Below are 24,791 nucleotides of genomic sequence, written 5' to 3'. Positions count from 1 at the left end.
AAGTAAAACGACTTGGAAAGTTCAAATTCATGGAGATTGATGTAGAGAGAATAAGTCCAAACCCTTACGGATGCCCTTGAAATTATAAAATCTGCAATATTACAGCTTATCCCTTCAAACAAACGAGAGAGAGAGAGAGAGAGAGAGAGAGAGAGAGGGAGTTGGAAAATGACATTCACAAAGTAGAAAAGTCTTCATCAATAGAGAGAAATTCTTAAAGAATAAACAAACAAGCCATAGTAGTGTTATTGTACAGAGAGCATTACGAACCTAAGAGAATACAAATTGGTTTCTGTAGAGTCTGTACCAATTGCCACCACATCGTCCCAAACTAATAAATGGAGATGCCAATGGAAAACCAAATCCAAAAGGCATGGTTTCAAATCGATTTTTTACCAGAAGAAGCTAACGAGGATAACACCGTGGACTCATATTATACGCCACAGTGACAAACTGATATATGTCTAAGTGAGACTAGTAGCAACGCCGGAGAAGAAGAAATAAGGGCCCTCCAACTCCAATTCCGAAAGCTGTGTTGTTAAACTTTCATGGTTTGGGGCTTCTGTAAATTCTCTTCTCTGTATAACAACCTTCTCTTGTTTGAACCGTAACCTTGATACTGGTAGATAATGCTGTACAGGCACTGCTTCAGCAGCATTATGTCAAATCCTTGTATAAATCTCAAATCTGTTGGTCTAGATTTCACGCCGGCAAAACGCTGGTACTCCTCAAACACAGAAGACAAACACCAATTCTGAAATTTTCGTAGGCAACCAACAAGACAACCCGTCCGATGCTGTACCAACAAAATTGCAAACACAAGGTGAGAAAGAACTGCCATAATCCAAAAATCATCATAATCCTAAGAGTTCCAGTCATTAACAAGAGAAAGTGCATATCAGTGTATCAGTTTGAAATTCAAGGAGGCCCTATTGTGATGCTACTCCAAATATATTATCTGTTGTTATATGAGGTTGTAGTATTATAGAGAAGGTTAGTGTTTTCCGCCCATTCAAAAGATAAACCTAGAAACACCGATAAACTATACGACAACAAAAGATGACTTCTTATAGAAAAGATCTCTCACTGAGAACAAATACATCAAATACTTTTTATTTTTTATTTTTTTGTTAAACTAGTGTATTCGAGTCTTTGACCCGACTAATCACTAGGCCCCCTGCGTGACCCCACAACATTTGGGGAGCGAGAAACTCTAGCATTTGCTAGGTGGGTACCATGGGAGAGAGTCGAACCCTAGACCACTTGGGAGAAAACCAAGGACTTGACCGCTAGACCAACAACTCTTGGGTTCATTAAATAGTTATAAGTATGACATTCAGTTTCTGAAGCTTTGCATGTTAAATGGTAGGAACCTGAGCAAAGCCAACCCGTTTTGGGAAATGACAGAAACTATCCTAATTTTAGAGAACCAGACCTTATAGATTATCCCCCTACTCTTTCCCTTTATCTAATAATAAGGTAAGCTCGTTGGATCCTCCTCATCCTTGGAACTAATAAAAAAAGAGTTGGACACTCTCCATAGTATTAACAATGATCAACGACAAGAATGAAATGCTTACATCCAAGCTCAAATCAAACACACTAAATTCCGTTCCCTGAAAACTCCTTTTGATTTGGTGAACAATGAAATGAATGCTAAAATGGGGCTAATGAGCTATGAAGAAACAACTACTGTATCATAAGCCACTACGTAGCAGTGAAACAAATTATATTAATGGCTGAAAATTAAATACAACTTCAAAAACTTACCTTTCCACGCTTGCAGTGGATCAAAACTGGATGATTTCTCCCATCTAGAAACACGAAATACTTACGGTTAGAACTTATGAAGTGCGAAGAATTTAAATACAAAGCTAAATATAAAAAAGAAGGCAGAACTGTCATATTAGTCCATTACCAATAAGGATTTTCAGAGCCTCCAAGATGGTATCCTTAAGAATAGATACAGAAGGCTCCTGCATACAGACATGGTCATAAACCTATGAGCACAACACATTATACAACATAGCCCATATTCCATCAAATGTCATCCAAGCATGTCGTTCCCCATTCAATTAAAACATAGTAATCGTAATAATGCTTCTAGCATTTACTGATGTCTGCGCTCGCATAAGCATATATCAAGAGCAAACAAATAGCATGTATGAATCTCACAAAAAGATGTAAACTGAACAATTTCGGCAAACAATCACCGAGAGGGAGAGAGAGTATTACCGTCTTTCCCTCAATTCCAAACTGGAGTAGCCGAATATTTTGAGACCGAAGAAACTCCAAATTCGCCTCTGGGTACGGCTCAGGACACAAATATCTGCACCAAAAGCCGGAATTAAGCACAATAAACGCTACATTCTCAATAAAGCAAATAAACTGATTTCTGTCTAGAAACAACTCAGACAACTCTCAACTAGTTTCTTGCTTTTCTTTCCCTCCATTTTCTTAGCAATCAAACGGTCTCAGTAAGTAAAAACAAATTCTTCAAGCGAATCATAAACGTAACTCGGATTCTTTCTCAATGCAAAAACAGTTAGTTTCTTTTCCAATAGTTTCCTTTCTTTCTCACGTAATTCAATTTTCCTTCAGTTTTCTCAGCAACCAAACACCTCACAAATCACAATGCGACCTTCAAACACACACACACGGAGCGATAGATACATGCATACGAATAAAACGCGTATAGAAGATAGAGACTTCACATGATTGATCGGAGATTAAGCGATTTGAGGAAAGGAAAATTGGACGGCTGCGGGAAGCCGGATCTGAAAATGCCATCCTCCACCATCGAGAAATTGATGGGCGGTTCCAAAACGTCGTCGTCCCCGTCGTTCTTCATCCCTCTCTTCGTTCCTCCCTCCTCCGACGTACGCGCAGAGAACAACACGGAATGCAGAGGGCAGGCGTTTCCTGTCACGAAATACAAGAGCAGGAGGAGGCGGAGGAGGAGGTCATGGTTTTGGAGGGAGGGGAAGGAGGAAACGACGCCATTGAGGTTTCAGGATTTCATGTGAAAGCGATTGGATTTTGATTTGGATTTGGTTTTGGGAAATGGATTTGGATTGCAACTTTCTTCCTCAACGAGTCCGAGGTTTTTGTGGGCTTGTCCTCTTATTTTTTGGCACCTTTTATAATCAATTTTACCTTCATTTTTTATATAAGAAAATAATAATTTAAGGTGGGAAGTGATTTTCGCATATTTTTCTTGTTATTTATGCAAATCTTTATTAATTATTGTTAGTTAATTTTTGTAGATTTATTTAATCTGTTTGTCAGAAATGCGAAAGAAAATAGTGTGAAAATCAGTCTTGCTTTAGAACTCGTAACTTTCTTATACTATTTTTTTAGTTTTTGGGTTTTGTTTGTTTTTTTTTTTTTAGTAAACCCATAATTTGGGAGGGTTTTAGTTTGAGATATGAAGTTTCCTTTGGTGTGTAATTCAAAACCCACTGCTCATTAAGTTTGAGATTTCTCAGGGGTTTGAGAAAATTTGTTGTTTGGTAAAACAAATTAGACCATACCCACCAAGGGATTTGGATTCTCTTATGAGCCCAAGGAGTGTGGATCGTTGGATTTTCATCCAAATGCTACAAACAAGGAGGTTCCTTTTAAGTTATAATAATTATAGCCGTTAAAAGAAAATCCAACATCCCACACTTCTTAGTCAGAGGATCTTCTCCTTGGGCTCACGAGAGGATCCAAATCCACCCACCAAGTACCTTCATTTTTCTAATTAGCCGGCAACCACATAATTATAATTTATAAATTCGATCAACTGGTCAAGACAATGTGCATACTTTACTGTAATTAATTTTGAACTCCCTTCTTGATAAGTTAAAGTAATTTAGAATGTTATATTGTTGGAAAGGAAAAACTTCAGAAAAATATAAGATTGATGGCAGTAAAAAGGAAAAGGATGCCCATTGGCGAGTTGGAATTAGGTTGGACTGAGTCAATTATTTGATCCACTTTCCAAAAATTGACATAGATATGAACAACACATGGTCTGCGCCATCGAACAGGTGAGTCAAAAGGAAAATATTCTGTCGATAAGCGTCAAAATAAAGGGGAAATTTTGTGTCCTTTTCCTTGAGATTCAATGGATTTCTTCACCACCTTTTTATTTTCCTTTTTTATAATGACAGTATCATTCAGAAGGGATTCCAGATTCGAATTTCGAAGGTATCAGTGTTAAATGTTCAAGTATTTTTAAATATAATAGAGTGTCAAACATGTAAAGAATATTTTTGTTTATTTTCAGAGACATTTCGTCAAACATTTGGTGGTTTGTTGTCGTCGATCAAATCATGTTTCATACATGTACACAGATATTGACACACACTGAAACAATCTGACAAGTGACATCGAGAGAATTTGTTGGTGCTTTCGACGTAACTTGTCGAGATATGTGTGGAAACATTACGAAAAGATCCGTACAAAACATTATATGGTCATCAAAATATCTTCTCAAATATATTTTCTAAACTCCGAATGATCCTGAAATCATTTTGATTCTAATGTGTATCCGCCTCTAGCATCATTAATGTGATACGAACTCTCTCAGTGGCTGAATTTGAATTCGGACTACCATTTAATTAAATAGAAATTAAAAAGTTGTTCCTAAAGTTACTTCCTTCCCCAAGGTCTTTTGAAGTTGAAAAAAAAAAAACTTGAAATGATAATATTGCTTGCAATAGAAAATTCAACAGCCGGGCATGAATCGATTGATTTCATTTTAAGAAAAACTAATGAAAATAGTTTGAAAACTTTGAGTTTTAACGAAAATGACAAATTAAAGGGTAAGTTGAATAGTATCAGAATTGACTTTTTAGTGTAAAAATGTGGTTTTTCGTTAAAGTAAATAGTATCGGAAACTTTTCGTTAAAGTTCTCTTCATTCTATCCATGCAAACATGACTTGAGAACGCATGTATATAGGGGAATTGGATCATCTCCGAGGCAAAGCCTCGGAATCCTCCTGATCCACTAACACGGGCTATTGGATTTTGATCCAACGGCTACAATTATTATAACTTTAGAGAGATTCTCTATTTGTAACCGTTAGATCAAAATTCAACGGTTCACCCAAGTTGCAACTTTTATCTCTCTCGCCTGCAAGTTGGTTGAGTAGGACCTTCGCATTTCACTGTAATTAAACACTTATCTAGTTAGCTTCTAGTTTTGAAAGAAAATGGTGGATGATCAACGGTCAATATAGGCTGAATTGTTTGGGAAGCTTCTCGAAACTCATTTCATATGTGGAACATCAATTTGTATCTTATTATTGTATTTGGTTTGAAGATTCGTCTGACATTATTATTAATATTGTAATAGTAGTGTATAATAATATTTTTTTAGAGACTTTAACGAAAAATTCTCAGTACTGTTTCCTTTAACGAAAAACCATGTTTTTACACTAAAAAGTCAATCTTAGTACTATTCAGTTTACCCTTTATTTTGTCCTTATCATTAAAAATCAAAGTTTTCAAATCATTTTCATTAGTTTTCCTTATTTCTTATCTGTCTTTGATAGTCAATCCTAGTACATTCGAGCCGTTAAATTAACAATGGATGCGTGTATTCTAAAATTTTGTAGTGCAGCTGATCAGAAGTTATGAGTTGTGTTATGGTCCAACCAAAGGTGGTATCACCAGTAGCCCATTCAATCTAACCCAATACCAAAACGAAAATAAACACCAAATCTATGCTACCCCAACATAAAATAAATAAAAGGGTAAATGTTGGATAAGGGATAAGGTTTTGGCAACACCTCATCCAATGAAATCAGAGGGTTCTACGACCACCACAACATCTCACCACATTTGCAAGTATACTTCTTTGGCCAATATCTGACCTGTTCACTTCACTCTGCAGTCTCACTCTCTGCTCCTCTGCTCCTCTACCCTGCCATTCTTTGATCACAACTGTGTATCTTCTGCAACTGGTGCAAAAGCAAAGTGATGGCCTCAGCTTCTCCAATGGCTAGCCAACTTAAATCCAACTTCACTTCTCCAATCACCACCAGACCTGCCTTGCTTTCTCCCAAAGGCCTCTCTGCCTCCCCACTCAAGCTCTTCCCTTCCAAGAGACTCTCTTCCTTCTCCATCAAGGCTGTCCAATCTGACAAGGTAATTTTACTTCTCCTCATCATATATTTTCACTTCATCGTGTCACTGACTATCGCAACAAAACGTACTAACATAATATTGATATCTTGTTAATGGTGCGTTTGTCATTTTAAGCGGCGTTTTGTATAGAGAATATTGAATATGAATATACTTCTTATACATTTTAGAGTAAACTGTCCTCTGAATTATCACTTAACTTTCGATTTTCAACTTTTTAATTGAAAAATTAAGAACTTAAACTAATATTTTTGGCCAATTTCCCCCCAATGTTAGTTTTTCATAGATTTCATCTAAATTAACGTTAAATCTTATCACGTGCACACCACGCGACTCTCCTTTAAGGACCAAAACGTCACTTCACTAGACCTTTAGATACAAAAGCTATAGAAGCACACATATTTGTATAGGTTTACATTTTAGAAATCTTGTGCACACGCTTCCATTTAGCAGAAATTTAGATGGAATCAATGAAAAATTAACATCAGGGGCAAATCGCCCAAAAAATTTAGTTTAAGTCCTTAATTTTCCAATTAAAAAGTTTAGGGAGAAATCGAAAATTAAGTGATAGTTCAAGGGGCAAATAGGCAGATTACTCTACATTTTAAGGGGGGATTTTTGATATAAAGTCACTAGCATTAGGTTTAGTAGTACACTTGTAAGTAGTAAGATTTTAAGTTCAACTCTCGTAAATAGTTAAAATACTTAATTATGACATGTTATATGATTTAGCACAAATACTAGTGCTAATAACAGTTTCCTAAGTTTAACGTGTTTCTAATTTTGTGGTACGATGATTGAATCAATGTTGCAGCAAAATTTCCAAGTGATTCAACCCATCAACGGTGATCCTTTCATTGGAAGCTTGGAGACTCCAGTGACATCAAGCCCTTTGATTGCCTGGTACTTGTCCAACCTCCCAGCCTACAGGACAGCAGTCAGCCCACTTCTCAGGGGTATTGAGGTGGGTCTGGCCCACGGTTTCCTTCTGGTAGGCCCATTTGTCAAGACTGGCCCATTGAGGAACACTCCCTATGCCGGAGGAGCTGGCTCCTTGGCTGCTGCTGGTCTTGTGGTCATCCTAACCCTTTGCTTGACAATCTATGGAATTTCCTCCTTCAAGGAAGGAGAGCCGTCCTCCGCGCCCGCTTTGACATTGACCGGCCGAAAGAAGGAGCCCGATCAGCTCCAAACCGCCGAGGGGTGGTCCAAATTCACCGGCGGGTTCTTCTTCGGTGGCATTTCGGGTGTCACTTGGGCCTACTTCCTCCTCTATGTTGTAAACCTTCCTTACTTCTTCAAGTAGATTTGCTGCTTCTTGTCAAACTGTAATCACTCATCATGTAATGTATGCTACATTGTTTGTTAAATATATTTTAATGTCACAACAAGTGGTCTTTAAATTACCATAAATTCATAATTGTATTAAATGCCAAATAAGTGTGTGTATACATGAGTGCATATATCATCAAAATTCAGATGCCGTAAATTAATTACAAATTCACACACACACACACACACATATATATATATAATATATATCACCCATTACACCTTCAAGAACCATAGTGGAAATGTACGTAGCGGGGGAGACAGAGGATTTGATTTCTATTTTGGAAATCCTAGGCACCAAACGAGCCCTTAAAGTCTTAAATATAATCACATCCACCAATCTTTCTTGAACAAATTAAGAAGAAGAGCCATGAACAAGAGGTGGTACTGCAGCTTCAGCTTGTGACGGCACAGAGAGCTCAAATTGCCTCCAAGAAAGAGGGGAAACAGAGAGCAGATCAGGCGATACGAGATTATCCCAGCCCCTAACAGGATCAATTGTTGCAGAGGCAGCGGAAGCAGAAGCGTCCCAACCTATGTGTGTCACATGCTTCACATCTGTAGGACACCCTATTTCCATACCCATTTCCAGCACTTCTTCTTCCATATCATCCTTGTAAACTATCAAGAAAATCACCACAAGAGTAATCAGAGATAAACTAGAGCTGACGTGGGAGTAGCTATATTGACTAGAGTAGATGTGCTTCCCCATGCATCCGAGTTCGAATCTCCCTTCCAGCAATTTAGATGAGTTCTAGGTATAAAATATCACAAGAAATGATAACCAAATCACGTGTGCGTTGAGACTTACCAAATAACTGAGAGAAGTTCTTGAAACCCTTGAAGAGCCTATGAACACCGGTTGATATGTTTGGTTTTGGAAGAGCCAGGGATCTAAACGAGTTCTTCATGCTTTCGCCGGATAATCTATCTGCTTCATCTTCTTCCTCTTCAGCTTCTTTTGTTCCTTTTCACAAATCATCAAAAAGACGCGAAAAGATAAGCTAGCTAGCTAATTAGAGAGAGAAATACTGCACTCATGCATGTATATATGTGTGTGAGAGACTATGAGAAAGAGACTTATTGGAGACGGATTTGTGTCCGGTTTTGATGTTCTGGGCGGCTGCCGCTGCACACCGCCAACAGCAACGCTCGATTCAGAAATGCAACCGATGGCAAAGGGAAGAAGAACGAATCTTTCCATTCTTTCTCTCATTTTCCCATCAAACAGCGCAAACGAAAAGGGAGATGGAAATGTGGAGAAATGGTGGATGGGAAAATGCAAAATTGGGAGTGGAAAATGGTTTGATATAGTAGAAGAGCATGCATTGATCTGGCTTTGTTATCAAGTCACAATAATTTTACATTCGAAAAAGTCAAGCTACATATGCAAGTATGTTTGGTAGAGATGGAGTGGAGATGATAAAACTCAAATTAACATTAATTAAGTTAGGTTGAGAAGTTTAACCTAATCAATTACATCTAATTGAGATAAACAAATTAATGTGTACTTTTATGTTCAAATACTCAAAAGTGGGTAGGGTTCTCCACTTCACTTACCTCTCTTATAAAATAAGCCACCAAATTCCACCTCTCTTTTTTCTCCTCTCCTTTTCTTTTCTTTGTTTCTTTCGTTTTCTTAATTTGGACTCTAGCTTCATGTAGTGCATACCAAGGGATCTTTCTTAGGTTAGAAATTTAATAATTTAAATATTAGTATTATTAATATTTAAAATATTAAATATTCAAGTGAATGAAAATTAAAGTGGAAAAGTGGTTTAGTCTTGAATTGCCTATATATTGCAGTCTGCAATTGTACCTTTTAATTTTATTTTATTATGAAAATGGTCATGGAAAGGTTTGACTAACAGATTTTCAAGGGTTGTGTACGTTTGAACAAAGGTTGCAGCTTTTTGTCATTTGAAAACAGATGCAATTTTGAACAAAGATTGCATCCCTTGACTTGGAAGCAGACACAACCTCTGGAAACAGATGCAACTTTGAACAAAGGTTGCATCCTTTGTCTTTTGGAAGCAGACACAATCTTTGAAAATGGGGCATGTCAATGCCTATAAATAGACCACCAAGTCAAGCATTTTAGAGATAGTTTCGCATTCAGAAATTATATTGGAATTAGAGTAATTTAGTGTTCAAGAAAGAAAGAGTTTTAAAAACTTTTGGTTCGCTATTCTTTGTGGATTGGAGTGCTACTTCCACAAAGAGAAATATCATTGTATCCTAGGAGACATTTGCCAACACAAACCTTGAGGCACCACTGAGGGGCAATCTTGTCTTAAGGCTATAGAATCAAATTCTAGCATCGATCTCTTAAGGTTCTTCTATTCCTTGTTCTTCTTGCATTTATAGAGATTCTATTGTGTATTATTTAATAGTTTATAATAAAATATATAGCAGTTTTTCCATAGTTTTTTCCAACATCTTATGCATAATCAGATAAGGAGTTGCATAAAAAAAACGCTAAGGGGACAATGTCTTAAATCATTCATGCAATATCATGTGAGAAACTTAAGGTGACAGTGTCTTAAATCATTTATGCGATATCATGTGAGAAAGTTAAAACACTTTATGACGCATGATAGATTTGAGACGATGTCACATTAGTGTTCTTGTTTTGTGCAATTTTCTCTAAAACAATGTTGATGGCTCGGAAGATCAATTTGGGTAATTAGTATTACTTACCAATTTTAGGGGCGTATAATATATGAACGATTTCTAGTGAAGTAGAAAGCACGTGAATGCTACTGTTCAATCATTCACTTTCCACACGCCACATCAGCTCACGGGTACCACAGATAACTTTGCCAAAAATCTCTGACAAAGTTTAGACACGTGAAGCTTGCAGCTCCCATTACATCGCTATGACCAAGAAGGGTAAAAGAATAGCAAAGAAACAGCACTAACAAAGTTTAGACACATAAATTTTGAAGGTCTAGCTACCATATTATTACCTACAAGGGTAAAGGAACAGGACCACTGCTGGATAATTGGAAAGTCCATATGGGTCAACCTCTGTGCTCCGTGGCAAGGTAGACTAGCAAACAGGCCTAACCTTTACTCACATTCGAGAAAACACTCCCAACAAGATTGCTTGCTTCAAGATCGAAGAGGCACCGTCCTCCAAATCTCGAGAGCCAGACTCCCAACATGATTACTTTCTCAAAAAGCAACGAGACACCGCTCTCCGAATCTCGAGAGCCAGACTCCTAGCAGGATTGCTTTCTCAAAAATCGAAGAGGCACCGTTCTCCGAATCTCGAGAGACAGATCCCCGACAGGATTGCTTGTTCAAAAACTGAAGAGGCACCGCTTTCTCAACTTCGAGAGCCTCTTAGATAAAGCTTGTCTGTAATCTTCACACGTAACATCAGCTTTCCAGATACCACAGACCACTTTTTCAAAGTGCTTTGACAGAGTTAAAACACGTGAAGCTGGCAGCTCCCACTACTGTGCTATGACCAAGCAGGGTAAAAGAATATTATTACTCCTTCTTGTTAGGGAGACTCCTATATATGTCGACCTCAATCCTCAACGGACAGGCAGACCTGCAAAAATGCTCAACCCTTCCTCATATCTGAGAGGGCACTCCCAACGAAGCCTCTCGAAATACTCAGCTTTCTTTCCCCCCGAGAATACCTCTGCAAACAAGCTACACCAGAGCAAGAATATCTCATATCATCAGGGTTAAAAGCAAGAGTATCCCATATCATGCTTTTTCCCTGTCTTTTCCTTTGGCCTTGTTCTTACCTGCAAGACAAGGAGAAAGAGAGCAATCAGTCAGCACTTGGAATCAAGCTTCCAGTCCGGAACTGACTGCCTGGAACCCTATTGTTCTCGAGTACTCATCTTCAACATCTTATGCTTCCCGAGAAGATACCACATCTGCCTGAGGAACAAATAGGGCAAGTGAGAAGGATACAAGGAAACATGTGGAGACAAGCGCAACAGAACACGTGCCGATACATCCACTACTTTGTCAACAGAAAAAGTATCCCATATCAGCAGGGTCGAACGTACTCTAGATTTGATGGACTTGTTTTGACCCTCAAATTCTTCAGTCGATCTTATACTCTGGCGGAAACAAGAAAACCCTCCAGCCCAGTTCAAGAATAAGCCTGTGGAAAGTTACTTCTTCAAAAGCAAAAGTATCTCATATCACCTTTTCTCCTTTTCTTCTCTTTATCCTTCATGCTACCTGCAAGATAAGGAGAAGGATAACAATCAGCCGGAACTCGTAATCAAACTTCTGATCTGGGACTGATTGCTTGGAGCTCTGATTGCTTACCTTGTCTGTCACCTCTTTCAGCAGATCCCCTAGCTCGGCGACTTGGGGGACTCCTACTACATGGTTTGTATCGCGCTTGACCAAGCCTGAAACTACAAGTAAGCGTCAAGTGAAATTGATACATTACCTTGTGCATCTCCACTAGTTAAAGATACCACCCCTGGAGGGAGGAAGAGTACTTCCAAAGAAGATGCCACATCTACCTATGAGACAGATAAGGCAAGTGAAGACGATACCACACTTCGGTACTTAAAAGTTTCGTGATTACGAGATCATTCTTCCACAATATTTCCTAATGTCATTTGTACTAAATCATTCACTTGTACTCACTAAAGGAGAGCTTGAACCTATATATTGTGTAAACCCTTCACAATTAATGAGAACTCCTTTACTCCGTAGACGTAGCCAATCTGGGTAAACCACGTACATCTTGTGTTTGCTTCCTGTCTCTATCAATTTACATACTTATCCACACTAATGACCGGAGCAATCTAGCGAAGATCACAAACTTAATATTTAAGATGATATTCTTTGGTGTATGCTTTTCGCAAACGATATAGTGTTGATAGATGAAACGCAGGAAGGGGTAAACGCGAAGCTTAACCTTTGGAGAGAAGTGTTGGAATCTAAAGGTCTTCGCCTAAGCCGATCAAAGACAGAATATATGGAGTGCAAGTTCAGTGCAAACGGAGGCCAAAATGAGTTAGGGGTGAGGATCGAAGATCAGGAAATACCAAAGAGCGACCGTTTTCGCTACCTAGGATCTATCTTGCAAAAGAACGGAGAATTTGATAGAGATCTCACCCATAGAATACAAGCTGGATGGATGAAGTGGAAGAGTGCATCCGGCGTGTTGTGTGACCGTCGTAGGCCACTGAAGCTCAAGGGAAAATTTTATAGGACGACAATAAGGCCGGCAATGCTGTATGGCATAGAATGTTGGGCGGTGAAGCATCAACACGTAGGTGTAGTGGAGATGAGGATGCTTCGTTGGATGTGTGGGCACACGAGAAATGATAAGATTAGGAATGAGAATATCCGAGGTAAAGTAGGAGTAGCCGAAATTGAAGGAAAGAGGAGAGAAAATCGGTTACGGTGGTTTGGACATGTGCAAAGAAGGCCTACTGACGCTCCGGTTCGAAGATGTGACCACGGGACAGAGGTTCAGGGCCGAAGGGGTAGAGGAAGACCTAGGAAAACTTTGGAAGAGACCCTAAGAAAAGACTTAGAGTACTTGGATCTAACGGAGGACATGACACAAAACCGAGCACAATGACGTTCTATGATTCATATAGCCGACCCCACTTAGTGGGAAAAGGCTTTATTGTTGTTGTTGTATAATATACGAACGATTGCAAGCATACAAAATACGGAATCGTTGAGGGAAGAAAGCTACGTTTGTGTTACCACCCAACCTTTATTTATTTATTTTTTTTGGTCAAGTAAAAATATGTAAGCAAGAATAATGCTTGTGTTCTTTTTATGTGGGACAATTCCCCTTACTTAATATTAACGAATTTTTACCGACCAAATATCATAATCGAAATTGTACCTACATTCTCTTAATTTGGAGATCATACTTGAAAAAATCAATCAATTTGGAGATCGTTTAGTCATTCATGTGCATAAAACAAATAGAAGTTCATCATGGAAATTGTTTAGTCGTCGATTAGCTCATACGTTCTGTTCTATGGCTCTGGTTACGAGATAAACAGCAATCAACAAACTCCGTGGCTGACTCGAGCATCGTTTGGTGGTGAAACGCTAATCGTCCAGTCCCCATTTACGTTAATTAAACTGCTTGATGACTATGGCGATGGGTACAAGAATAAGTTGCACAACATCATTCATGCATCAAGCCTTAATATTATCAGTTATCTCCAGAGGAGCAGGGATAACTTATAAAAGGACGGAAACAATGAATGTCTCTCACAATTGACTCAGAGAGTCTTTAACAGCCCTTGTTTTTTCTTTTTCTTCTTCTTCTTCTTCTTCTTCTTCAAGTCGGGATCGACTCAGAGAGTCTTCAAACGGCGTTTTCTTCTTTCTTCTCATTCTTCTTCTTTGAAGTTAAAGTGTTTGGTTGAGACAGAGAGTCCTCACCAGCCTTTTCTTCTCTTTTTCTTCTTTCTTCTCATCTGTTTGTTTGGTGGATCGAAATATACACATAAATTACTTACTCGATATCAATCTTTATTTCTTGTTCTTCATTTTCTAGCTGCTACATATACATAAACCAACACAAAAAACATACATATTTGAATATAAATTAAAAGGGAATTTTAAATATCAACTCAAAAAATTATTCAGGTGTGAAATTAATTAAATGGTAATTCTTGCAAATGTAGCAACGAAAACCAACAGCAGTTTGGTTAATATGTTTCCTCAAAACTCAAAACATGAATGTACATACGCAGATTACAAACTGAGATAGCGGAACTGAAATGCTGCAAATTCAAATTTACAAATAATCAATTTACCAGTCCGCATCTCACAAACCCTAAAACAAAAACCAAAAGCATGCATACCATGACGTACGAGTCCGGATCTCACCTCGGAGCTCCAGCAACTGGGCTGGTTTCTTCTCCCGCCAAGGTCCTGATCCCACAACGCCCTCCGGCGGTCGGCGTTTCATGACTTGTGTGTGTGAGAGAGAGAGAGAGAGAGAGAGAGAGAGACTGCACGAGTTTCGGGCTTAATTGGGGACAGTTAGGGTTAGAGCGCGTAAATATGTATAAAATCCTATATATATATATATATATATTCTCTTTGGGACTACTTTGCGGTACGTAGTGTGTCACATCTCCCGATCAGACCTATTTATATGGTGATCGAAACCCCTAACTTGATGGCTAAGTCACTAAAACTTCTACAAGTGTGAGTTTTTCCAAACACCACCTCTTTTTAAGTTCATCCGCCATTTAACTTCAATTTTCTTTTAGGCCATGTTTGGGTGATGGATTTCCCAAAAACCAAGGTATTGAGGCAAGTTAGTAAAAAAATCCAACTACAAAATGTTAGAGATAGAGGGGATTCAAAATGTCGTTACCCTTCATTTAAAAATCCTTTTCACATGCCTTTATAAGTCACTTGAGTTGAGCCGCTAAGATGAACAATTTAATCAACAAACTCTGAGGTTGATTGAATCAAGCTTCATTTGGTAGGAGGATTCTTCAAGTTCATACTATGATTAGCAAAACGCTAATCAAGAGGGACACGATAGACTAATTAAATTAGGGACAATATTTGCATCCACCCTATGGCAACGTATCCAGGGCATGACTAGAATGATTTGCACAACTCGTTGCATTAGGCTCTTACCAGTAATCTCCACAGGAGCAGAGACCATGTTTAAAATGATGGAAGCGATGACTGTCTCTAACAATTATTTCCCTATCTAAAAGCTGACAAGTATATTTGATAAAGTTATGACAATCAGTGCACACTCTGAGGTTCTTCATGATCCGAATTGGCGTCCCAGAAGTTGTGCTTATGATGCCATAGGCAACTGCAAGCTTTTCGCTGTGATGACTGAGAAGTACTTCTTGTTGTTCTTCCTCGACGTCCTGCATCACCATTTTCATGTCTGATGAGTACCCGATTTCCTTCAGTCTTCCAATCAGCTCATCCAAATACGAATATATCTGTGTGGAGTGTGGATGGGACCTATCGCTCATGACGAAAGAGTGGACTTGATTTTTTAGTTGAATCCAAGACTGACCAGCGATTTTGTTGATTCCTCTCTTTTGCATCAACCTCCTTATGTCAGCTGCTTCTTCCCATCTATGATTCACGGAACACATGTTTGACAATAAAACATAAGATCCCTCGTCCAATGGTTCGAGTTGGAGTAGTCTTTCGGAAACCCACTTTCCCAGCTCGAAATTTTTATGAACCCGACATGAAGATAGAAATGACTTCCAAACTGAACTCAGGTGAGAGATGCCATTTGCTTGAATGAACTCTTTAATCTCATCCAAGCGACCTGCTCTACCATAAATATCAGCCATACAAGTGAAATGTTCAGCTCCAGGCTTGATGCCATAAACTTCTTTCATCAAGCTGAAATACTTGAAGCCTTCTTCAAGGAGCCCGGCGTGGCTGCAGGCATTTAAAACCACCACGAAAGAAACCTCATTCGGCTTAATTCCCTCTTTTATCATGAGTTCAAAAAGCTGAACAGCTTCCTTGCCTTGCCCATGTAAAGCACAAGCGGAAATCATTGAAGTCCACAACACAACATTTAGATCGCCAGTTTGTTTAAAGATCATCCGAGCATCGTTTAGGCTCCCACATTTAGCATACATATCAATATACGAGGAACCTAAGTGGACATCAATTTTGTACCCGATTTTCTGAATGTGAGCATGAATGTGCTGACCAAGAAGCAAAATCCCAACGTTAGCACATGCAGAAACAACACTCGTCACAGAAAATCTATCCACCAGAATCCTTTCACGAACCATAGAACAAAAAGTTAGCAAAGCATATTCATACTCACCATTATGAACATATCCGGAAACCATTGAACTCCATGATACAATCTCCGTCTTCATCTCATGACAAGTAAACTTAGAATTTGCTCTCAAATGCATTGTTTTGAATACTAGCGTCGCCTTCTCCATCTTACCACACTTGCAATACATATCTATTAAGGAAGTTTGCAGAAATCCATCGTTTGGAATACCAAGCCTTAGAAGACAGCCGTGAATTTGTCTCCCCAGTTCCAAAACAGATAAAGATGAAGCCAAAACCAGAGCTTCGGAGAAAGTGACTCGATTAAATGGCGGTCCATTTTCCACCATCTCATAGAGCAGCTCCAATGCATATCTTTCGTGCCCGTTTTGCATTAGCCCGTATAAGATTGTATTCCAACTAGCAACATCTTTGAAGGGCAATCTTCTGAACAAATCAAGAGCCTTCTCCATATCCCCAACATGCATATATGCACCCATCATTATATTCCAAGCAACAGTGTCTCTCTCTTCCATAGCTTCAAATAACCTCTCTGCATAATCAAAGCCGCCACATTTTACATAAACGTCGAGTATCGAGTTCTCTAACACCATATCCAAGTCAATCCCATGTCTCAAAATCCATCCGTGAATTCCCTTCCCAGTCCGAAAATCGCTTAAACTAGAACAACTCTTTAGAACACTTGACAACGTAAATTGGTTCGGACAAACACGATCAAACTGCATCTCTTTGAAAAGTTCCAACACCATTTTGCACGATCCAACTCGAGCAAACCCCGATATAAGTATAGTCCACGACCGGACATCTCTGTCAGGACTTTCATCAAACAACTTGTGTGCATAGGCCAAGTTGCTATATTTCACATACAAAAATGTGACATAGTTCCTCACATCCAAACTGTCCAAGGTACCATTCTTGACAGATTTGGCATGAAGGGTAACAGGCAGGGACTCATTTGGAAAATCACCAACTGCCCGAGATTGGTACCCACAATGTTGGAATCTCTTGAAGTGGGTATGCTTTGAAATTGGATTAGAGCTTGAGTATTTGGTGTTTAGGCAAATCCATCTCATGTTACCTACTAATTAGGTCCGTTTTGGGGATTTAGAAGCAGCCCTTGTAACAGCTTTGTTGGGATGGAATTGAAGATTTTGGCTATTTGGTAGGACACGAATGAGAAGCAAAGGCATTTGTTGCGGTGAAGTCTCTTTTCAAGCGGGTTGCTGATTTCATATTTCGCTTACGAACATACTGCCATGAGCAACTGGCCTATTCCACGTGCGCTTTTTTGGGATAAAAGTTTTCCGCTTTGATTCATCTTACATGTTTTGAAAACGTTGCAGGAAATTGGGCATACTTTGGCTTTCGTGGTGTCGTTAACAACGGGGTCCATGCATGCGAGGACTGTATAGTATATGCTATCATTTTACAGACGAGTGAATGATCTGTTATAACGGGTATCATATGCTCTCTACTTGTGAAGGAATCCGAAAAAACGAAAAAGGAGCAGAAAGCACGAAAACAAGAACAGAAAAACAAAATGTGTAGAGCATTTAAGGCTCTTAAGAGAATCAGGTTAGCCTAGGGTTCACAGTTTGCACTTAGAGAGGAGGATAGAAGTAAGACGACACGGAGAAGCATAGGAAGAGCAAGCCTCCAACTGTTGCGACTGTCCGTTGGGAGATTTTGGATGCCAACATACTCCCTCCTACCACAGCCACAGACGTGCAGATTGTATGTCCTAGTGTTGCACCCACCGCAACTCCAACTGCATTTTTATGGGTTGCCAGCTGCAGGGTTAAAAGATAGAGTTTCATCTCCGTTTTAGACTTAATATAACATGAACTATGGCAAGAAGAGAGGAGGGGGGAGGAATCTTCTCTTACAGCAATTGTCGCTATTTGGCTGCGATCTCCCCACTCTGCTAAAAACGTTAAAATGAATGACTGCAACAGCAAACAGAATTCATTTAGTAATGAAGGTTATCTATCATAAGACTTCAAACTTACAGCTAAAAGGTTTCAGCTCTAAAAGCATGTGCAACAAGTACAGATCCCATCTAAATCCATGATTAGTAAAGAGAACATAAACCAAATCAGTCATACCTCCAAGAAGATGGGTGTTAAAAATCTGGAAAAGAAACGGCGGAAGGGTGTTTTTCCCTGTCCAGACTCAAGTTTCTCTTCAACCTGGATATATTGGGTGCCAAGCAAATTTAGACAGCAAAAATAACAAAGTAGACTAGTAGAGGGACAAATTTCATGTTGTAAGCTCATAAATGCAATGAAGACAAAAGGATATAAAAAGTGATCAGAAATCAGGAATAATGCAGGCAGTCAATTCAAAACAACTCTGAATTCTGAGATTATCCCCACTTCTCGTAAATGCCTAGTACTTTCATGGCTAACTCAAGGGAAAACCAATAAGCCCGGAAAGTTTTAAACATACGACACCAGTTAACTCAATGTCATCATCCTACTTTATCAGTTGCACAGTTGAGGTAAAGTTGTTTTGCAATCTCTATCACTATACAGATGAGGTTGTTTTCGGAGGTTTCTGTAGACCTCCCTCATTCACATGTTCATTCAAAAGCATCAAAGCAAGTCTTGAAAAAATTTAAATATTGCTTTATCCAATCTAAAGTTGATTATTATGATCCATAAACTGGGTAGTACAGGCACCAAGCATTGCTAATTTACCATCCATCTATCTAGAGATCATAAATAAATACAAATCAAATAAAGGCTAAAAAGTGAAAACATATAATAAACTTACTTCTTCAATTTCTTTCTTCTGGGAAGATTTAGAATCTGATGATCTCCAAGCAATGTAAAGTAACCTCAGTCCAAAAAATAAATATAGAACTGCAAAGAAAACAGAATTACAAAACTTGATTTGCTATCAAACATTAAAGCAAGACCATGTACCTAAGATTCTATAGCCAAAACAAAAATATGGAAATCCGATTCTCATAAAATTTCTTAGTGGTCAAGTAACAAAAAGAATCGGTAGCTTTACCTGTAGCTGCACTATTTGTATGCTTCCTTGATATCAAGTTTGGCACAATCCTACCAAGTCCAGTGGAAAGTACCTAATTGACACACAGAACAACTTAAATCTTGATCACATCGATAATAAGAAATCGCACTTTTGCAGTATCTGAACCTTTTAGTTACAACACCATGGAAACAAATTGCATATTAGAACCACATAAAGAGAGCAGAGATGTTGAAGGGAAAACGTTTATATATGTATTTCCACAATAGAAATGAAATATTAGATAACTTACCGTCATTATAAACAAGGCTGAAAGTGCACCAGATAGGACAATTGACCTGGGGTGACGCATTGCCATAAGAGCTGCTATTATAAAGGTTTCATCTCCGATCTAGTAGCATTTGTCAATTAGAAGAAAATTAGTTTAATCACTATAGCCCTCCTTGTTATTTCAAAAACATATAAATGAAAACAGCACCATCATGCAAGCTCGATCATTTGTTAGTACACTTGACTTGGTTCCAAGTTTTTCAAATTTCAGTCTGTTCTTACGGGATTAATGATTACTAACAGAACGAGCAGGTGAGAACCTCTCATAAATTACCACAGCTTTGAAAGTAAAATTGAACTAAACAGATCGGGAAGTTTGTCCACGAACCTCACTGACTAGTATCATTGATAAGCTTGCGATAAAGGCATCAAAAATTCCAAGACCTGAGTCCACGTGGAGACCAATAGCAACTGAGTCACCCTCTGTCTTGACGCCAAGAGTATTAACTTCAAGAATACCCAATTTAATCTGTACAAACAAATTGATATAGTATTAACAATGAAATTCAGAAAACAAGATACAGAATCTTCAATTTAAAATATACAATTGAGTGTTATGCATACAGGCTACAAAACACCCATCCAAATACCCCAAAAAAAGCATGAAACTATAAACAAATTGAAATCTTATTTTGCCCAATAGAAAGAAATTCAATTTAGTTTCGTTCAAATTTCAGAACTACAAATCCCCACTTCCAAATATCTGTATCCAAGCTTCTACAGCATCAACTACAAATCAAATCAAATGATACTTACTTTACGCAACGCTACCTAATTCGATGAACATACAATTGAATTTTATACAAGCTACCAACTCCCCCACTCTAAAAACAGTTCTTGCAGTACCACATTGTAACTTGAAAACAATCAGATAAGAGAAACATGACCCATCAGATGAGTGATGGTTAGGAATTTTTTTAAGTCTTCGTTTCTCATCAATTTTCTCAGCAACCAAACAGATATGTAAAATGAGAAAGAGAGGGTGATTGTCAAACCTTGCTCCGACGGCCCAGATCTTTGGATCCCCTGGAGTCTCCCCTCTCAGCTTCAAACCCAGACTCCTAATCACCCAACAAATCACCAGAATTAGAATCATATAAACATACACACACGCAAAGAGAAAGAGAGAGAGAGAGAGAGAGAGAGCTACCTGAGCAGAAACGGCGAGGATAAGGAGCAATATGAGGGGGAGGGAGTACGCAATCGTTCTGGGAATCGAGCGACACCCCATGACTGCAGAAATCGGGAGGTCTGAAACTGGTGGGTAGAGGATTTTATCGGGAACGTGGATCGGAATCCTTGCTTGGTGCTTTGCTGAGATCCTACGTCTGCCTGTAGAAATTGGAGAGATCTGACGAGAGACACAGAGAGAGATCTTTGCTGAAAGCAGCGAAGATCTCTAGTAGCAGGTGGAGTATTAACGGTTCACATATTAAAAAATTGGTGGAGGGGACTCTTCTCAAACTCTCAGAGAGAGAGAGGGGGGAAAGGTTTGACCCCAGAAGAGTAAAGTAAAAAAGGTAAGGGTGTCTTGTTGTACCGGACTGTCTCGGACTGAATTAGTTGTAGCGACTACGTTGGATTGGATTGGCTTAGACTAAGCAGGATAAAAATAGTGAAGTGTTTGATGTAGTACTAGACTAAATCTCGGACTAAAATATTTTAGTCCCAATATTTTATTTTTTCCATTTTGCAATGGAACTGGACTTTGTAATTTGCTAGTATCCTACAAAACTTTGCCGTACTACCGTTACCCTTTCCTTCTCTACAAAAAAAAATCACCCACAGCCTTTGCACATACCAAACTGATTTGAATTTCACCTCCAGTTTTTATGGAGTAATTCATAGTTTGTAAAGCCCATGTAATTTCCGATGAGATCCAACCGATTAATATCGATTCCAAGAATTTGATTCAGCCAAGCCGGGTCGACTCGGTGCAACTCATCTTCAAATCGCGGCTCAGGAGGCTTTTTGACTAGCAGTTCCCGAGTGTGCTTAGAATATCTTATGCGCATGAGAAGCCGACTGCTACTGAGTCGCCACCGCAGCAGCAGAACTACAGTACCAGCAGGATGAAGTAACTGTCGCCGTCACAGCCGAGCTCAGATCTCTGTGGAGCAGAAAGAGGAGAAAACGAGGAGAAAGGAGGAGGGGAAGGGGGAATGATGGTGGCTCTCAGCGTTTGTGAAAACATAGGAGTAGAGGAAGACGCGAGGGAGTTAGTCCTTTCTAATCCCATGGTTCTCGACGGGTCTGCTAGCTAGGGAGTTAGTCCCCGCGAGTCCCTTCTAATCTCATTAAACTTAGTCCCGGACTGTTAACAAACACCAGACTAGACTACTACATAGTCCAGTCCAAGCCAGCGAAAGCTAGTGAGCTCAAACAAACACACGCTAACAGTCCTACGATCTGGTGGTATTCTTGGAAGGGAAGCGAGAGGTCTTAGTTCAAATCTCGTGGATGGCGAATTTGATATTAAATTAAACTGCACATTGTGTGGCTTTGTCGAACTCTCTCACCTTTTAGTGTAAAAACATCAATGTGCTCAAAAAGTAAAAAATGGACAAGGTAGCGTTCTTAATTGTTAATTCTTGTCCTTCTTCCCTAGAATACTTGAAATGGATCGTGAAGTTTCAATTTTTTCGCATTATAAAGTTTTTAAATTGTATTAATTTATGTTTTCTTTGTGTTTGTATGTTTGGTCGTTTATTAAATTGATGTGGTGATAGATATGAGGTTTATTTTTCTATGTTGACCTGAAAACACACTTATTTTTAGAGTTTTGTCTTCCCTTGATAGAGACTTTACAATACAATGAGAATCAATCGCACAATTTGGTCTCAGTGATGCAAATATGACTCATACATCATCCCAATGGCGGATTCCACATCTACCATATTATCAAAATAACAATTGATTACACGTTCAAAGAGACATAATGATTAAAGAGTCAAGGGAGCGGGGTGTTATCTATATTGCTTGTCACAACTCACAAGGTCAAACATATTGAATGTATAAATTGATATGATTTCAGTTCACCAAAAATTGATATAATTTCAAATATCACAATGCAATGTAAAAAATAAAAAAAATAAAACTACACTACTCAATTACCTCAAATTACCGTATATAATGTAGTTAGCTAACTTTTCATTTCAAATGAATAAATATAAAATATAAAATTTTGAACGAATAATTCTTGGTGTCACATACTATAGTAAAGTCCATCTCAATTAGAGTATGTCTCAACAATATAGATTATTTTGTATGCTAAATACCTTGATTGATTTGGCAAAGATATTTACAAATTTTACATACAATTAAGCGCATGCAATGCTAATTGCTAAGCCCACAATATTTGGTCAAAAGTGTGAGAAGTGGTCCTAATAGGAGCACTCATGTAAATTTACCTTTTGATATCTTTTGACATGATGGAAATTTACCTTTTCATGTTGCAATAAGTTACAATTTGAATTTCTCCTCTCCATTAACGAAAACGTAAAGAAATATTTTACGCAATTCCTCAACTACTTTGATCCAATTGGGATGCCCTTGATTCAAGTTCAGTCTCAAGCCTCAATATTCGTGGCTTAGACTTAGGAGAAAAAAGACCCATAGTTTAATGGGACAATCTCATAAATTTCAAAAGTAGGTGCCCTTCAAGAGTCCAATTCCTAATTAGGAGTTCAAGTATGTTGTGTGCGCCTCACTCATGTTTTCATTCTCACATAGACAATCAACGGAGAAGTAATTCATAATCGAAATCCACATGTCATTGTGTAAAACGACTTTGTTAAAATTACATATAAAGCATGTGCTTGTTCACATTTATTGTATGTTCAGTTTGAATGGCCAAATTGAGCTTTAAAGAGGAAGCTTGTGAACAACGTTCATTGTGATTTTATACACATCAAATCAGAGACATTCAACTTTATACGTTATTATAGATCGAATCTTTTAAATAATAACACAAAAATGAAAATTGTAAAGAACCATATGACTACGAATATCTTATTATGGTGAAGTACATTAGTACATTATATTATTACTCCCATGTACACCTCTAATCATCTCCCATTTTTTTCTCCCTCTTAAAAAATATTCAAAGTAGAAAAAAAAAAGAAAAAAAAAAGGATGCGAATGCAATTAAAAATAAACGAAAGGCCCTGGACCCAACCCAATCCAACCCAAGCCAGCTGAGCCGCTCCACCAATCAGGTTTGAGGACAATGCGTGCGAGCTTCCGCCACTTTTGAATCGTAAAAGCGAAGTGAAGCCCCTTCCCCGGTTCAAACGGCCCCCTCCTCTCTCGCTTTTGACATGTTGCTTTTTACAGGACTAGCAGCAAGATGTGGTGGTTGTAATAACTAAAATAAATATGGTTACATATTATAGATGCACAAAAAGTATATTATATTCCTTATTGCGAGCTTCCGTTTATAATTTTGCTACACATGATACATGTGGAATTTTTTTATGTCAGGGTAACTTAAAAAATTAAAAATTAAAAAATTAAAAATAATTGCTCGACGGAGCTAGATGAGGATGTGAAAATAGCTTCCCCGGTCCTGACATTTACCTAACCCTTTTTTCAAGCTTGATAATGTCACGTTAATTATTGTGATTCTTCCCTCTTTTAATGCTCGCTTATTTTGTTTTTGTTTTGTTTCGCTTTCCTTTGTAGTAGATGAGAATTAATGTGGATAGAACTTTTCGTGCTTCTACTAAAACAGGGTGCTGGTGTGGTATTTCGCCGCGAAACCAGTTTTGTTTGCAAAATATCCCACGTGACAGGTCTTGACGTGGTGAAGTTTCTAGTTACCAGGAGAGTATCTAGTTGGCCTTCGAGCGACACTGGCACCAGATTGAACTTGAGAGTGACGCCCTCCAGGTTGTCCACATCATTGGCATCCTGCATGGTGACTCTTCCTCATTAGATTTAGTTGCTGAAAACATCAAAACGGGGCACTGAGGCTTTGTTGCATCTCGAGTATGTTATGTGCGTAGGTTCGCTAATATGGACATAAGTTGGCCAAGTTATGGGCATGGTAGGCAATTGGAAAAATAATGTAAACAGTCAAGCTAAAAAATAGGTTGACTTATCATATTAAAAAAGAAAAAAGGTGAGTTGAAAACCAAAAAAAAATAAATCATCAAACCTAAATTGAATTCATGAATTATTCTCTCATAATTGGTGAAATATAATTCTCTCTCTTTTT

The 24,791-nt window shown here is 38.4% G+C and overlaps 3 protein-coding genes, 1 long non-coding RNA gene and 1 pseudogene across 6 annotated transcripts; 1 reads left to right on the top strand and 4 right to left on the bottom strand.

Annotated features, from left to right (window-relative positions):
- Positions 1-183: 183 nt before the first annotated feature.
- LOC103451148 (inositol diphosphatase DSP3-like) lies at positions 184-3,155 on the bottom strand. The gene is made up of 5 exons (XM_008390586.4): positions 2,715-3,155; positions 2,236-2,329; positions 1,919-1,976; positions 1,771-1,814; positions 184-796 (listed from the first exon to the last, which is right to left on the bottom strand). The coding sequence occupies exons 1-5, from the start codon at positions 2,849-2,851 to the stop codon at positions 539-541; spliced, it is 591 nt and encodes a 196-aa protein (XP_008388808.2). The 5' UTR covers positions 2,852-3,155; the 3' UTR covers positions 184-538.
- Positions 3,156-5,619: 2,464 nt separating this feature from the next.
- LOC103451149 (photosystem I reaction center subunit XI, chloroplastic-like) lies at positions 5,620-7,549 on the top strand. The gene is made up of 2 exons (XM_008390587.4): positions 5,620-6,139; positions 6,951-7,549. The coding sequence occupies exons 1-2, from the start codon at positions 5,972-5,974 to the stop codon at positions 7,440-7,442; spliced, it is 660 nt and encodes a 219-aa protein (XP_008388809.2). The 5' UTR covers positions 5,620-5,971; the 3' UTR covers positions 7,443-7,549.
- Positions 6,949-8,943, bottom strand: LOC103451150 (CRIB domain-containing protein RIC4). Of its 2 annotated transcripts, none has more exons than XM_008390588.4 (3): positions 8,549-8,943; positions 8,280-8,435; positions 6,949-8,089 (listed from the first exon to the last, which is right to left on the bottom strand). In XM_008390588.4, exons 1-3 carry the CDS (start codon positions 8,682-8,684, stop codon positions 7,824-7,826), a joined length of 558 nt encoding a protein of 185 aa, XP_008388810.1. In that variant the 5' UTR covers positions 8,685-8,943; the 3' UTR covers positions 6,949-7,823. The 2 variants fall into 2 exon arrangements, with proteins under 2 accessions (XP_008388810.1, XP_028946054.1); XM_029090221.2 differs by having other exon boundaries at positions 6,949-8,200; positions 8,549-8,815.
- A 4,673-nt stretch (positions 8,944-13,616) lies between these two features.
- Positions 13,617-14,507, bottom strand: LOC139190137 (uncharacterized). The gene is made up of 2 exons (XR_011574147.1): positions 14,324-14,507; positions 13,617-13,908 (listed from the first exon to the last, which is right to left on the bottom strand). It is a non-coding gene; the product is annotated as an uncharacterized lncRNA (long non-coding RNA).
- A 400-nt stretch (positions 14,508-14,907) lies between these two features.
- On the bottom strand, positions 14,908-21,075 carry LOC103451143 (putative pentatricopeptide repeat-containing protein At3g23330; annotated as a pseudogene). The gene is made up of 10 exons (XR_531659.4): positions 20,724-21,075; positions 20,569-20,634; positions 19,902-20,042; positions 19,536-19,634; positions 19,265-19,337; positions 19,022-19,110; positions 18,352-18,435; positions 18,133-18,192; positions 17,820-18,036; positions 14,908-17,204 (listed from the first exon to the last, which is right to left on the bottom strand). The product of XR_531659.4 is annotated as a putative pentatricopeptide repeat-containing protein At3g23330 (transcript).
- Positions 21,076-24,791: the final 3,716 nt, after the last annotated feature.

This window comes from Malus domestica, chromosome 12 (genome assembly GCF_042453785.1).
Source record: "Malus domestica chromosome 12, GDT2T_hap1".
NCBI classification, from domain to species: Eukaryota; Viridiplantae; Streptophyta; class Magnoliopsida; order Rosales; family Rosaceae; genus Malus; species Malus domestica.
Note: the sequence above shows the minus strand (reverse complement) of the source record. Positions and strands in the feature narration are given on the sequence as shown.

Coding starts and splice junctions, on each gene's coding strand:
- LOC103451148 (XM_008390586.4), bottom strand. CDS start 2,851: ATGAAGAACGACGGGGACGACGACGTTTTGGAACCGCCCATCAATTTC. Junction 2,330..2,714: donor CTTAATCTCCGATCAATCAT/GTGAAGTCTCTA, acceptor CTTTTGGTGCAG/ATATTTGTGTCCTGAGCCGT. Junction 1,977..2,235: donor TTGGAATTGAGGGAAAGACG/GTAATACTCTCT, acceptor GTCTGTATGCAG/GAGCCTTCTGTATCTATTCT.
- LOC103451149 (XM_008390587.4), top strand. CDS start 5,972: ATGGCCTCAGCTTCTCCAATGGCTAGCCAACTTAAATCCAACTTCACT. Junction 6,140..6,950: donor AGGCTGTCCAATCTGACAAG/GTAATTTTACTT, acceptor TCAATGTTGCAG/CAAAATTTCCAAGTGATTCA.
- LOC103451150 (XM_029090221.2), bottom strand. CDS start 8,684: ATGAGAGAAAGAATGGAAAGATTCGTTCTTCTTCCCTTTGCCATCGGT. Junction 8,436..8,548: donor CACAAATCCGTCTCCAATAA/GTCTCTTTCTCA, acceptor ATTTGTGAAAAG/GAACAAAAGAAGCTGAAGAG. Junction 8,201..8,279: donor GAACTTCTCTCAGTTATTTG/GTAAGTCTCAAC, acceptor AATTGCTGGAAG/GGAGATTCGAACTCGGATGC.